The 15,983-nt window shown below is 44.0% G+C and overlaps 1 protein-coding gene across 1 annotated transcript in view; it reads left to right on the top strand.

The window, feature by feature from the left end:
* The first annotated feature begins 7,250 nt into the window (after positions 1-7,250).
* Positions 7,251-15,983, top strand: part of LOC130128297 (venom phosphodiesterase 1) — a 43,108-nt gene continuing 34,375 nt past the window's right edge. Inside the window, exons 1-6 of the mRNA XM_056297937.1 lie at positions 7,251-7,293; positions 10,528-10,615; positions 14,083-14,214; positions 14,324-14,449; positions 14,734-14,794; positions 15,831-15,928. Of these exons, the coding sequence (XP_056153912.1) occupies positions 7,258-7,293; positions 10,528-10,615; positions 14,083-14,214; positions 14,324-14,449; positions 14,734-14,794; positions 15,831-15,928 (541 nt within the window). The 5' untranslated portion in view covers positions 7,251-7,257. The remainder of the gene's footprint in view (positions 7,294-10,527; positions 10,616-14,082; positions 14,215-14,323; positions 14,450-14,733; positions 14,795-15,830; positions 15,929-15,983) is intronic.

Here is a 15,983-nt window from a genome sequence, read left to right as displayed (position 1 = left end):
GAGGGGCATTGGAGTCATTTGTTGATTTTTTTTCTCTGATGAAGTGTGTTTTTTTTAAACACTTTGGTTTTATTATTAGCCATGTTTCCATTAGAACATTTAGTATGGCATCAGAAACGCTTGCTGGAGACGACAAAATGTCATGAAAACATTTTTATGCTCACTAGAGGTGGTTTTTAATTTTGTAGATAAAGTTTATGCGTTAAATTGGCAATGGAAACATTTGTCAAATAAAAACTTAAAAAAAACCCCAAAGTGACATGATTTTTCTTCATCTTCCTGGTGTTGATGTTTGGACGAAGGACAAAAAAACTACATTTTGGGTTTTACTTGCTTAAACACCTCTGATGGCAACACAACTATCCATCCATCCATCCATCCATTATCCAAGCCGCTTATCTTGCTCTCAGGGTCGTGGGGATGCTGGAGCCTATCCCAGCAGTAATTGAGTGGCAGGCGGGGAGACACCCTGGACAGGTGGCCAGGCCAACACAGGGCCGACACACACACATTCATTCCTAGGGACAATTTAGTACCGCCAGTTCACCTGACCTGCATGTCTTTGGACTGTGGGAGGAAACCGGATCACCCGGAGGAAAACCACGCAAACATGGGGAGAACATGCAAACTCCACACAGAGGACGACACCCAAGGTTGGACTACCCCAGGGTTCAAACCCAGGACCTTTCTGTAAGGCGGCCGTGTTAACCACTGCACCAGTATTTTCAACCCATAAATTTGAAATTATTTACCTCATATGTTCACTAGATGTCCCAATATGAAAGGTCTCAATGTGTCCTTGATAGATGATCCAGGGATGGGCAATATGATCCAGAAAGGGCCAGTGTAACATTTACCATTGTATCCGGGTATTTTCTTGCCCGGTGCGGGATTCGATACGGGGTGTACTGCACTACAAGGCGACATCACTAACCGCTCGGCTGAAGGGTCAGACCCGTTAGCTAGGGGCTAACGTGTCTTATTAGTAGTTTACAGTCGTCACCCTCTCCCGGAAACGCGCCCTCGCGCTTTGTTATTCCCGCGCTCCGAAGAGACTTCTGAGGATCTGCACACTTCCGGATCCCACCGCTGCCACCAATGTAACCGGTTATTTTCTTGCCCGGTGCGGGATTCGATACGAGATGTACTGCACCACAAGGCGACATCACTAACCGCTCGGCTAAAGGGTCAGGTTCGTTAGCTAGGGGCTAACGTGTCTTATTAGTAGTTTACACCATTATTCACCAAAATGTGTTTAAAAACTAACGATATACAATGCCTTGAACATATTTATTTAATTTTTTTCTTTGTTTTTTTTTGTTGTCATTGTCCCCTGCATATTGCTTATTGTTTTTGTTTTTATTTATATGTTTACGTAAAGCGCTTTGAGTGGCTGCTGCGGCTAGAAAAGCGCTATATAAAATGCAACTTGATTGAATCAGTTTACATCTTTTAACGAAACTTGGAAGCATTTATCAAAACAAACAAAAAAAAAAAAAACAGAAGTCAAGGACGTTCTCTCGGAAGACGTTGAGCTGTCGTGTGTCATCCAGCTTCTGATGGCTCACTCCTCAGACCATTACAGGACTAATCCTCCTTAAAAATGTAAGCTACTGTAGCGAATTCGGGGGACAACGCAACCACAGGAACTGCCGCGGCCGGGAAGCGAACCCGCATCGCCCGCGCCGCAACCACAGAAACTGCCGCGGCCGGGAATCGAACCCGTATCGCCCGCACCGCAGGAGACGTCGCAACCACAGGAACTGCCGCGGCCGGGAAGCGAACCCGTATCGCCCGTACCGCAGGAGACGTCGCAACCACAGGAACTGCCGCGGCCGGGAAGCGAACCCGTATCGCCCGCACCGCAGGAGACATCGCTAACCGCTGGACTGCCAGCCAGCGGCCAGCACGTCTTTTTATCTATGCACGTTACACTATATAAACCATGTTAGTGCTGCATGATTAATCTAATCGCAATGGCGACGTCAGCCTGTGCAATAATATAACCGCAAAAGGCCGCGATTTGATTAAATAGTAGTAAAATGTGCGCGTGTGAACGTTTTTTGTGTGCAGCCTGTATATCTACGCCCGTAATTAAGAGATGACCAATCAGTCTCTGCTGAGGCAGTTGAACGTAAGCGATTCCATATAAGGTCTGTTAATAAGGTAACCGCTTCCTGCGAGCTTTTATTTTGTAATATCCCGTTCGTGTGCGTTATGGAGCTTTTATTTTGGCGCTTTTCCGGCAGAACGGAGAGCGTACGTTTGAAATTGACGTAACTACGCTAGTAAGGCAGGTAATATGGCGTTTCTCTGAAATATAAAGCTTTTGCGGTTTGAAAATTAAGTGCCTGTCTGGAATGGGAGCAAGATATTGTGAGATTTAATTTGTCTATGGCTCTGTGCAGTTACGTGTGATTTGGTCTATTCAACAGTGAAGCGGTTTTACGCGTATCGCCATCTTAACGCTCATGCTAACGTTAGCTCCCGCCAGTAAGGTTAAGATAAATGGCCGCGGTAGCGCTAGCCTTCTAGCTTTTCATGTGTGTGCCACAAGTTGTCGGTAAACATTTTGATTAATGCTCGCATGTGCGGTTAATATGGCATACGGGTAATGATTTTATGTTTGTCAAAGCTCATTTTATGCTATTTTTCTATTCTTTAGCTCTTACGGTGTTTCACGAAGGAAACGTGTAATGGAATGAAAAGTAAATTTGTGTTCAATATAGTAGGGCTGAGCATAAATAAAGGCGTCTGGAAACACCAGTACGCTTCACCATTGCCTGGCTGGGCTTCGCTATAGTAAGAGCTTGACCCATAACGGGCCGCGACAGAGGGTCTTCAGGGCATGCCTGATACTGCTTAGCCGCCACATGCTGTCCACTAGGATTCATCAAGCAGTACGTGTTCCTGCGCGTCGGCGCCTGATGGACTGGGAGGAGGGCAGCAGTCACATGGACTCGGTGCAATGCAACGGTCAAGTACAGTCACATTCGCTGACATTGACGGAGAACTGTGAGTATTACTCTAATACTGTAAAGTCTACAGTACTGCCAATAAGGTGGGCAACATATTCACATATGATAAGTGGACGCTTTATAATTAAGGACACTTACATTCTTGGACTTTGCATTTCACGTACTTTGAGAACTGCGTTTATTTTGGTATTTACGTTTGACATTTACAGTTATTTGAGTGTCTGTATGTTAATGCATCTGTGCTGGTTATATTCTACTGATGCTCTTATACTCTGTTTTGTGTTTCAGATACATTGAGTAAGGCATTTATTGTGGTATTTCCATTGACATTCACAGTTATTTGAACACCTTCATGTTAAGGCATCTGTGCTAGTTGGACTCATGCTCTGGTATTCTATATTTGCGCTGCTTACTTCAAGAGTTGATCATATTCACCAAGGGGGTTTTCTTCTAACCTAAGAATTTCAAATTTAATTGATAATGTCAGGGTCAGGTAGTGTGAAGGAGCTGGAAGATCAGATTGCTGGTGTCCAGCATAAAGTTCAAGATTTACAGAGTAAGGTCCACAGTGGGAGATTCATCTGAGAAACTACACCTGAAGGAAACAATTGAAGCTAAACAACAAGGTCTAACTGATCTCCACAGTAAGTTTCAGAAAGATAATGACCCACCTGAAGGTCCCTGACGCTCCGAATGTGCACGGAATTCTACAGAGAAGACGCGTGTGCTTCAAGGTGAAGCGGCCAAGAAAAGGTAGAAGAGGCTGCTCTCCATATATGAGCATTGGAAGCTCCAAGTACGCAAAGCAAGGGATCAACTGAAGACGTACATGCCGGAGAGTCACCTCTGGCCTCATAGTGAAGAACTTAAGAAAGGTAAGGACGACATAATGAACATGTATTTTGAAATTTGAGATCTTGCCACACCCTCCACTGATTTAAGAAGGTGAGTTGATACATGTGAATCAGTGACCACAGAAATCGTCAATATTGCCTATGGCAGAGCAATAGATGATGGAGAGTTTAGTGAGGGACAGGAAAGACGTCGCCTTCATGAACTGCTCCATCGTGACTATGCAAAGTCTGTCTATGAATCTGCCACTTCCCTGATAAGTCACAAGTCTGACCATCACCCCATGACTTCATCGATGGCAGCCAAGCGTGTGGATGCAGCAGCAAAACTAGCAGTGAAGGAAGCAAATTATGAGATGATGCTAGAGGAAGAAAGACAAAAGGAATCGATACCAGAGTTAGAGGAACAATGGAAAGCTCTAGAGGCACAAAAGCGCGAGTTGGGGCGATTGCAGGCAGAGAAGGAGTGCGGGCAGCTCAAGCCAGACTGAAAGTCTATGATAAGGAGACGGAACGCGAAGCTGCTGACTACATTAACAATGAAAAGAACGAAGAAGTAAAGAATGTGGCTGTAACTGCAGTCCCTCTATCCCATGTTCCAACACCGTCTCATACAGACGTTTCCTCTGTCGCTCATACAGACACAACACAGCATAGCCTTGAACAGGCTCCCTGTTCCAGAGCCATTTGTCCTCAATGGTGATCCAGTATGATTCATTGAAGGCAGCGTTTACCTCACTCATTGACCAAAGGGCAATCACTCAAGCTGAAAAACTACTATCTGAAGAAATATGTTAGCAGCCCAGCACACCAGGTTCTAGATGGCACTTTCTACTGAAATGATAATGAAGCCTACCAAGATACCTGGAACAAGCTAAATCGTCACTTTGGCCAGACATTCACCATTCAGAGAGCATTCAGAGAGAAGCTCACCAATTGGCCAAGGATTCAACCGAGGGATGCTGAAAGACTCAGAAACTAATCAGATTTTCTGAATGCCTGCCAAGATGCCATGCCTCATGTCAAGGGTCTTGACATAGTAAATGATTGTGAAGAGAATCAGAAGCTCGTTCATAAACTACCAGACTGGGCAGCGTCATGCTGGAACCGACAAGTCACACAAAGCCTAAGCGAGAAGCAAGAATTCCAAAGTTTCAAGGATTTTGCTTTATTTGTGTCAACTGAAGCTGAGATTACCTGCAATCCAATTATGTATTTTCATGCCCTTCGTTCATCAGACTCTACCTCTGAGAAGAGAAATCTTCAAGACCCGAAGAAAAACTAGGCCCGTGTTCTCACCACTCAAACAGTTGCAGACAACGAGAACCAAAGGACAGATCAGAAAAAGTCTAAGCCTCCATGTATTTTTGTCAGGATAATAGACACCAGCTTCATGCGTGTTCCGAGTTCACATATATGTTGTTGGTTGAGCGGCGGAACTACGTAACTGCTATGGATGCCTAAAAGCTGGCCACAGCACGAAAGACTATCGTCATCGTCACTTCTGTGACACCTGCAGAGGAAAGCATCCTACTCTCCTCCACGATGATAACTACAAAAGGGAAAGTTTCATCAGAAACGGGTAAATCAAGGTGCCACTGTAACGTCACCTAGTGTAGCAGGCGAAGGCTCATCCTACACATCGATGGTGATGTCAGTGTGGGTGTGTCATCTAAAAACAGTCCAACTGCTGAGAAACTTGTCTACACTCTACTCGACCCTCAAAGCAATACTACATTCATTGACCAAGAAGTGAGCAACAGTCTTAAGGCTGATAAGTATCCAGTGATGCTAAAGTTGACTACCATGAGTGGAAGGGACACAGTTCTCACAAGTGAGAGTGTTTCCAGCCTTCGTGTAAGGGGATACAGTTCTGCTGTTCAGGTTGATCTTCCGGTTGCCTACACAAAGGACTGCATACCTGTAAACCGCGCTCACATCTCTACTTGTGAGATGGCAAAACAATGGAGTCATCTCACAGAAATAGCAGATGAAATCCAACCACTGAAGGACTGAAGTGGGTCTTCTCATAGGCTACAACTGCTCCATAGCAATGGCACTAAGGCAGATCATTCTAGGAGGAGATGAAGAACCTTATACTGTCCGGACAGATTTACGATGGAGTATTGTGGGGCATTCATCACAAAACCATGCTTTGCTGAGCACAAGTCATCTGTGTCACAGAATTGCCGTTAAAGAGCTGCCTCCAGTAACTCCAGCTGATGCTATTCACATCCTAGAATCTGACTTCAAGGATGGCAGTGAAGACAGCAAAACAGTGTCACAAGATGATATCACATTTCTCAACAAGCTAGATGAGGGCATACAAAAAAATAAACATGGCCATTACGAAATGCCTCTGCCCTTCAAAGGTCAGACCCAGCTTGCCTGACAACAAAGACTCAACCATGATACACCACAATCACCTCAAAAGGACATTGCAACGGGACGGAAAATATAAGGAGCAGTATGTCAACTTCATGGAAGAGGTCATCAAAAAGGGAGCTGCAAAGCAGATCGAAGACAGTGGGAGTGAAAGTGAGAAATGGTATGTTCTCCATCATGGCATTCATCACCCGAAGAAGCTGGACAAATAAGTTTCAATTGCTCGGCCAGATACAAAGGAACCAGCTTGAATGACCACCCCCACTCTGGACCTGACATGTTGAACATGATGAACCGTATGTCAATAAACGTTGTGTCCAGATGAACGTATTCAACCTTCTTTGACATGGTGATTGGGTTTCTCTGGAAATCATCGTCTGCTTTATTTTATGAGCCATGGTTGATAAATTCGGAGCTCTGTGGTGCGGTTCTATCAATGGTGGTGTATTTAATTCTTGGTTACTCATTATTTTAATTTCCACAACCTCTCCACACCTTTTCTCAGGTGAGGTGGAGAAAAACCCGGCTGTCTTCACACAGAAAAGGGTTCAAAACGTGAGCTTATCTCACCATTCTGCCAATCAGTCACTTATCCTACACTGGTCCAGAGGTCACTCTCTCTCTCTCTCTCTCTCTCTCTCTCTCTCTCTCTCTCTCTCTCTCTCTCTCTCTCTCTCTACCGCTCTCTCACTCTACCTCTCACTACCGCTCTCAATTTACCTCTGTGTCTCTCTACCTTTCTCTCTCTCACGCTACCTCTCTCACTCCACCTCTCTCTCTCTCTACCGCTATATTGCACTCTACTTCTCTCACTCTGTCTCTTTTGGCCACTCTCTCTCTCTCTCTCTCTCTCTCTCTCTCTCTCTCTCTCTCTCTCTCTCTCTCTCTCTCTCTCTCTCTCTCTCCAAATACAAACGTGTGTTTCCTCAGTTTCCACTTTGTTCTGCAGTAAGGTGTACATTAGTGTGTGTGTGTGTGTGTGTGTGTGTGTTGGTGTGTGTTAGTACACTGAAGGTGAGAGGATTACTGCCCTAGTCTCAGCCATGGGTCTCGGGAAGGAGGCACAGAAAAAGATCATTGTAAGTACCTTTGTTTATTTCATCCTTTCATCACAGAGCTGGGAGTAGTGGGCTGTGTGTTAAAGCAGGCTGGCATCTCACGCAGGCCCTCAAACTCTTTCATACACTGACCCAGCTATGCAAATATTTTTTGACCTGGGAACATTTTTCCCACCAAATATTTTGTGCGGTAAAATGAGCAATAAATTGTCATTACAAAAGCAGAATAATTAAAAATCCTCTCTACAGTGTTCATCAGAGCAGTATTCCTCTTTTCAGTCTTCAGTCATAGCTGACTACTACTACTACTTTCGGCTGCTCCCGTTAGGGGTCGCCACAGCGGATCATCCGTTTCCATTTCTTCCTGTCTTCTGCGTCTTTCCTCTGTCACACCAGCCACCTGCATGTCTTCCCTCACCACATCCATAAACCTCCTCTTTGGCCTTCCTCTTCTCCTCTTCCCTGGCAGCTCCATATTCAGCATCCTTCTCCCAATATACTCAGCATCTCTCCTCCACACATTTCCAAGCCTCTTCAGTCATAGCTGACTGATGCCCAAATAAAACAGACATGTCAGCATTATTATTAATAATAATTATTATTATTATTAAACATTACCAGCTGATACATATCAATATAACTGCATCATGCACTCTATTTACTCTATTAATTGGTTCAAAAAGTAGGAAAATGTTTCTTTATATTATATATTTTATGCATAAATTTTATATATATACATTCTCCAAACAAAATGTGTGTATTGTGACATCTGGTGACCCAGCCGATGTACCTGAGGATGTCTTCATCCAGATGATCGCCATCCTGCACAATGAGGGAGCTCGTTTTCTGCATAGTTTATGAGTAAGAAGAGTAATATATTAAATTTTGTCATGTTAAGAGGAGAAGAAACTAGAAGATAAAACACAACCTAAATGTTATCATTCCCTGGTCTTAAAGGCTGCCACAGACCACCAAAAGACAGACCACCAGTCCGTCACACGACACACCAGATCTGATAAACCAGACTAGATCTGATAAACCAGACTAGATTAGGTCACTATACTATGGATATAACGTGTATATACGGTGATGTGAGACTAGATGTGTTGTGGGATTGTGGTTGTGGTAGTCTGGTGATAGAACTTAAATGTTATCATTCTCTGGGCTTAAAGGCTGCATTACAGTAAAGTGAGACCATTTTCTGAACTTACTCCACGGTTTTAGTTACAGGAACAGTGAATGTCTACCTGCTTGGTCATCATATCCACATTACTAATGATGATTTATCATCATTTACCGCTGTGTAAATATCTTATGAAAGAACCAATAGTCATCCACTAAATATCACCACATTTGATTGTTTAACACAATCCTGGAAAGTGAGAGGATGCCTGAGGGGTGGAGAAGAAGTGTACTGGTACCGGTTTTCAAGAATAAGGGTGATGTGCAGAACTGCAGCAACAACAGGTATAAAGTTGATCAGCCACAGCATGAAGATTTGGGAAAGAGTAATAGTAGAAGCTAGGTTAAGAGGAGAGGTGACGATTAGCAAGCAACAGTATGGTTTCATGCCACGAAAGAGCACCACAGATGTGATGCTTGCTTTGAGAGTGTTGATGGAGAAGTATAGAGAAGGCCAGAAGGAGTTACATTGTGGATTTAGAGAAAGTGTATGACAGGGTGCTGAGAGAGGAGGTCTGGTATTGTATGAGGAAGTCAGAAGTGGCAGAGAAGTATGTAGCAGTGGTGCAGGATATGTATGAGGGAAGTGTGACAGTGGTGAGATGTGCGGTTAGAATGGCAGATGGATTCAAGGTGGAGGTGGGATTACATCAAGGATCTGCTCTGAGCCCCTTTCTTGTTTGCAATGGTGATGGACAGGTTGACAGACGAGATCAGGCAGGAGTCTCCATGGACTATGATGTTTGCAGATGACATTGTGATCTGTAGCAAGAGTAGGGTGCAGGTTGAGGAGAACCTGGAGAGGTGGAGGTATGCACTGGAGAGAAGAGAAATGAAAATCAGTAGGAGCAAGACAGAATACCTATGCATGAATGAGAGGGAGGACAGTGGAATGGTGAGGATGCAGAGTAGACGTGACAAAGGTGTATGAGTTTAAATACTTGGGGTCAAACTGTCCAAAGTAATGGGGAGTGCAGAAGAGAGGTGAAGAAGAGAGTGAAGGCAAGGTGGAGGTGGGTGGAGAAGAGTGTCAGGAGTGATTTGTGACAGAAGGGTACCAGCAAGAGTTAAAGGGAAGGTTTACAAGATGGTTGTGAGACCAGCTATGTTGTATGGTTTGGAGACGGTGGTACTGATGAAAAGACAGGAGGCGGAGCTGGAGGTGGCAGAGTTGAAGGTGCTAAGATTTTCATTGGGAGTGACAAAGAAGGACAGGATTAGGAACGAGTATATTAGAGGGACAGCTCAGGTTGGACGGTTTGGAGACAAAGAAAGAGAAGCAAGATTGAGATGGTTTGGACATGTGTGGAGGAGAGATGCTGGGTATATTGGGAGAAGGATGCTGAATATGGAGCTGCCAGGGAAGAGGAGAAGAGGAAGGCCAAAGAGGAGGTTTATGGATGTGGTGAGGGAGGACATGCAGGTGGCTGGTGTGACAGAGGAAGATGCAGAGGACAGGAAGAAATGGAAACGGATGATCCACAGTGGCGACCCCTAACGGGAGGAGCCAAAAGTAGTAGTAGTAGTAGTCATCAGTCAGTATTAATCATCATGTGTGGTGTCGTCAGTGTAGCCTAGCTCAGATACACACACAGACAGACAGACAGACAGGACAGGTCACAGGAAGACACCACAGCAGCGATACTTTGCCTTGCAGACTATTGGGGAAATGAACAAGGGCATAAGATTATGCCTCAAATTATATGTGGCACAGACTCTGTCCATGTTGCTAAAGAAAAGTAATTCTAATATGGATTTTTATGTTGGTTAAGGTGGGTATAAACCAATTCTGAAATTGCAATGAATGAATGTGAAAACTGGCATCATTTGTTAGCTTAGCATTTCCGTGACCTGCTGTAACCTTTCTTAAATCACCTCCCCTCTCCCCCTTAACAGTCTGCTGACAAACAACCCCTCTCACCTGACCTCACCTGACCTGTGTGTCGCCTGCAGGGCTTAGGGGTTACGCAGTAGTTTTATAGCTGTTGTCATGTGCCTCACGTTAATGGCTGCACATTTACTGCAGAAAGAGACGCCTGAATTAGAAAATCTGTGTTGTGTGTGTGTGTGTAGATAGGAGTCTTGGCTGTATCTGTTGTGACCATCATCCTGGGTCTTGGTTTGGGTCTCGGTCTCCAGTTGGAGAAATGTCGCAACAAAGGTACTCTCTCTCTCTCTCTCTCTCTCTCTCTCACACACTCTCTCTCTCTCTCTCTCTCTCTCTCTCTCTCTCTCTCTCTCTCTCTCTCTCTCTCTCTCTCTCTCTCTCTCACGCTCTCTCTCTGTCTCTCTGTCACACACACACACACACACACACACTTCACATCAACAGACATACTGCTAAGTCCTTACAACATGACTTGTTCAAGATATTCTGTTTAAAGTGACAATCCCAAAGATTTGTATGCGGCCCCAACTATTAAATGAATACTGAATGAGTAAATGTTAATCCAACTATAATGATGACAGAGGAAGTCCATGTGAGGAATTAAAACGGTGGACTGGTAAAGTGGAAGGTTACCTTTACACGTGGTTGTTGGTTCGTGGATCTGCTTTACTTTTTAACTTTTAACAACTCCTTGAGACCATTTGATTATTTTAATTAATTTTATGGTTTGACTGTGCAGTTTTATGGACTTTTACCCAAATCATCTATTGTTGCACTGACGCAGCTGCACTCCTGGTGAGAGCTGTGTGGACTCAATCCTCAGCTGACAAAGCTAATGGCTAACTTCCACTTTCTTTTCTGTGAATTACCGATCAACCGGTTTAATATTTACTGTGCTCTGCGAGGAGCGCCTTAAAGCAAGAAATTACATTACTAACCTCAACGAGAATATTCGACGGCTGTCAGCTGAACTGTGGAAAAAAAAGGACTCTCTTTTATCTGGCTTTTTTGACACCGCAGCCACACAGTCCAAAACGATCTCAGTTATGAACTCAGCCATATCCAACACCATCCTCTGGGACCCATCATCTCGTTGTCAGCTCTCCTCCTGCTCCACTCCCACCTCACAGAGTACCTGGTCGGAGGTGATAGTCAGACGTGGCAAGACATAAAGACCCCGAACTGGCTCACTTCCGCCCATAAACCTCTCACGTCGTTTTACCATGCTATCGGCTGATGCCACGGTCCACCCTGTTGATGCCCCCCGTGGCTGATGCTCTTCCCGTGACTGATGTTGCTCCTTCCCATGTGGAACCAATCCCTGCTCCAGCTGGGACTACTCTTGCTGAGATGGCTGACCCGGCTGCTGCGGTAGCCGACCCACCTCACGCTGCCACTGCCACTGTGGGTCCTCTTGCATCGTCCTACATCATCCTCCTTGACATTCGGATAGGTCTCCCAGTCTCAATGCTGCTCCCTCAGACCAACAACATTCATCCCCTCCTAAGACTGTCCCTGACAGTGCTGTCAATCAGTCACCCACTCCTCTCTTCTCCCCTGTTGTGTCTGTCTGTCTTAATTCATTCAACTAGACCAATACACCTAACAAATTAAGTCATACTCGTGTCACAGACATATTCAACTCTTTGCTTTCTTTATCAGAAGAACTCCCAGCATACCATGCATCTTCTCATGACATCCTCACTATGGGTACTGACAGGTGTCAAACAGCTAACCAATACATGATATCCCCCTTTTCCTTGGAAAGTTAAAATTTACAAAACAGTTGTCAACGGTGGCATTGCAAAAAGTTTTTTTTTTCTGCCTACAGACATCTTACAAACCTGTGTCTTTCCAAGCAACTAATGCTTAAACATGTTTTAACATCAACCGTTGTCTACACATCGACATCACCCATACAGTTTATGCACAGATTAAGTTGTGATGTAATCAGACTTTCTGTCGGGTGGTCTTTTAACCCTTTGAGGTCTGGTTGTCTTCGTCATGCCTGGTGTGTTAGTGTGAGTGGGTACTGTCTGTGTCACAGTGGTGCGTGTATCAAAGTCCACTGTGCTGTCCTCCCTTCCCTTCATCTCCTCCTGCTCACAGAGTGACTCTGTTGGTCCATTGGTTCGGTATCTTTTAACAGATGTGTTTCTAGAGTAGTGTGCTACCTCTGGAGATTCTACAACTACTTGATTCCCTGTCTTATTTATGACTTTGTGGGGTGTCGCATTGAACGGGGTAGTGAGCTTGTCCACTTTTTCCTGACTTACTAGAACTGTATCACCTACGTCCACTTCTGAATACGGTGCTCTTCGCAGTTCATCTGTACAATGTGGACCTGCCCTTTTGTTCCGCGTCCCGGTCACGCACTTCAATGTCTGCATGCGACTCCGTGATCTCTGGCAACTTTCCTCTCATTTTGCATTTAAAGAGCAACTTGGCTGGGCTCTTCCTTGTCGTGGTGTGGTTAGTGCTCCTGTACACGGTCACATATGTTCTAAGCTCACATTTCCAATCGAGTCCTTCTGACTGAGCAATCCTGATCCTCTTCATCAAGGATGCATTTTGTCACTCAACTTCTCCATTAGCCTGAGCCCATTTTGCTGTTGTTCTCGGGTGTTTAATCTCGTTGTTCAAACAGATTTTATGTTTTATGTTTATGTTCATCCTTTACATGGTCCCCCTTGGTAACATCATACATTGTCATAGTCTCCACTTCCACTGCTACGTGACATCCAGCTCTACATCTCCATTAAATCCATCGCCACAGCAACTCATTCCACTCTGACCAACTGCCTCACTGAAATTAAATCATGGATGCAAGCCGACTTCCTCAAACTAAATTGTGCTAAATCTGACATGATCATCATCGGTCCCTATCCCAAATCACTTACCAAAACCAGTCACAACTTTTGCCTCACTATCGATAACTCCACTCGGTCTCCCTCCCCACACATCTGCAACCTCGGAATCATTTTTGACAGCAACCTCTCCTTTGAACACCATGACAATCAAATGACCAGAACTGCCCTTTTCCACCTAAAAAAACATAGCTCGTCACTCCCCTTCTCTGCTGCTGAAACTTTGATCCAAGCCTTCATCACATCTAGAGTTGACTATTGGAACAGCATTCTGTACGGCCCATCATCCAAAGTCCTAAGGAAACTCCAGTACATCCAGAACTCTGCTGCTTGCCTCACCCAGTCCTGCTCCACTACCATACTCCTTCCCACAGCCTTCACTCCTCCAGTGCCGACCTTCTGTCTCCACCAGACAGGACCAAGCACCAGACCTGGGGTGACAGAGCCTTCGCTGTAGCTGGCCCCTCCCGCTGGAAATCTCTCCCCAAACACATCAGAGACTGCACCGATCTGTCCACATTCAAATCATTAATCAATACTTGCCTTTTCAAAATTACCTTTAATGTGTGATTAATGTTGTGTGTTTTATGTTTTTCGTGTGTTGCTTTTATGTTCATTTTAACTTAAATAAAGCATCTGTATGAGAGATATGTTCATACCAACAGTTTTTGCTTGAGTCTAGTCTTGACTAATTTAAATTTTCTAGCACAACAAAATTTATATCGTTTTTTAGCTTTTCTCAGTTGTATCTTCAGATTTTGCATAGAAGTTGCTCAGTGGAAATGCAGCTTGTTCCTTGGGAGAAAGTCAGTGGTCAGACTGTGGTCTGTTGTGGACATTCATCAATCTGTGTCTCGTCTTGTTGTTTTCCAGTCACCCTTCAAACAACCTGCAGGAATCGATGCTACCAACCATTTGATGAGACACCAGGATGCAGATGTGATGCTCAGTGTGTGACCCACAACAACTGTTGCAATGACTTCCAGGACATCTGCCTCCAAGCCTGTGAGACATGTTATCTATCTATCTATCTATCCATCTATCCATCTATCCATCTATCCATCCATCCATCCATCCATCCATCCATCCATCCATCTATCTATCTGTGTTGCAGACCAGCAGTGGGGGTGCACCAGGTTGCGTTGTGGAGAGACTCGATTGCAGAATAGTCGCTGTCATTGTTCTGATGACTGTCTGACAAAAGGAGACTGCTGCACAAACTACAAACATGTCTGCCATGGTGAGGAGAGACCTCAGGAGACTTCTTTAGGATGTCTTGGATTCACGCCTCATTATCTTTCATCTTGAGCTAACTGAAATAAACTATGCAGTGATCTTGCATTCTTCCTTGTTTTGTACTGATCACAAACAAAACTGAAGCGATATTGATCCTGATGTTTATATGTTATCTGCAAGCTTTGTGTTTGTACAAAATCCTGAAATCCTAATAATGATTAAGAACATCTTTTCCTTTTTTGTTGTTTTGTTTGCTTTGCTTTTGTTTTGGGGATTTTTATGTTGTAGGAGAGAAAGAATGGGTGGAGGATGAGTGTGAGGACCTGTCAACCCCTCAGTGTCCAGAAAGGTGAGACTTTAATTGGAATTCCAAACAATATCAGCTCCTTCATCAGTTTATCACTTCTGATTCAGATGAGAGATTTGAATAGAACTCATTTAGACCAATTCAACCCATCAGAAGATTTTAAATTACAGCAACGCCAATCCACACACACGTACAACACATGCGACATTTCAATCGTGTCAGGCAGCAGCCTTTCCCCATCACCGTCATTGTCTTCATCATCTTCATCATCATGACCACCCTTGGTGTACTGCAAGGTTCACTTGTCGGCCCTTCTGGATTCCCAGTCAGGGTTGCCACACATCCCGGAACACCTGGAAATTTAGTCCATATTTTTCAGCCATGGAAAAGACCTGGGAAATGATAGAATTGATCAGATGTCCTGGAAATATGGTTGAGGGCATGGAAAATAGTAAAGTTGGCTACAAAATCATATTTTTCCTGCTGAGATGGCTTATTTCAGAGTATTTGTTTGCTGAGTTGACTTCAGCTGTTTTAAACAGTGCTTCACAGATAGAAAATACTAAATGTCACAAACTAGTCTTCTGGTTAATGAAAATAAATCTGAAATATGATTTACATTTCATAATTTCCATCCAGCTTTGGATAAAGCTATCCCCACATGTTCTCTTTAAATTCAGTCCAGGTATAATTTTTTGACATAAATGTAATTTTTTTGCATGTTTTAGTTGAAAAAAGTTTACGTTGTTTACATGTTTACTTGTTCATATGTTCGAAATAAATCATCATTCATTCATTCAAAAAAAGTGAAGTGTATACAGTTAGAAAACTTTTAAGTTCTATTTAATTGGCTTTTATGAAGATTTTGATTCAATGTGGAGAGTTGTCAGATAAAACACTTCCTGTTGAAAGAGTGTTGAAGGAAGTGGACAGATGGGCTGAAAGATGTTTACCTTGTAAAGTGGACGTCTCTCACAGTTCATCTCATCCGACACAGTTAAACCTCCGTCTCTGTAATTCCTGTTAATGTCTTTTTCTTGCTTTGTTTTGATTTGTGTTTCTTATTTTTTACCTTTAGCTTCAAACAGCAGCCTCTTCTCCTGATCTCTCTGGACGGACTGAGAGCCGAGTACCTGCGGACGTGGAAGTCTCTCATCCCGGTCCTGGACAAACTCAGTGAGTCTCCCCGTCTTCAAGTCTGTCTTTTGTTTTGGGGATTATATTTCAGCTT

The sequence above is a fragment of the Lampris incognitus genome, chromosome 18, assembly GCF_029633865.1.
Source record: "Lampris incognitus isolate fLamInc1 chromosome 18, fLamInc1.hap2, whole genome shotgun sequence".
Lineage (NCBI taxonomy): Eukaryota > Metazoa > Chordata > Actinopteri > Lampriformes > Lampridae > Lampris > Lampris incognitus.
Note: the sequence above shows the minus strand (reverse complement) of the source record. Positions and strands in the feature narration are given on the sequence as shown.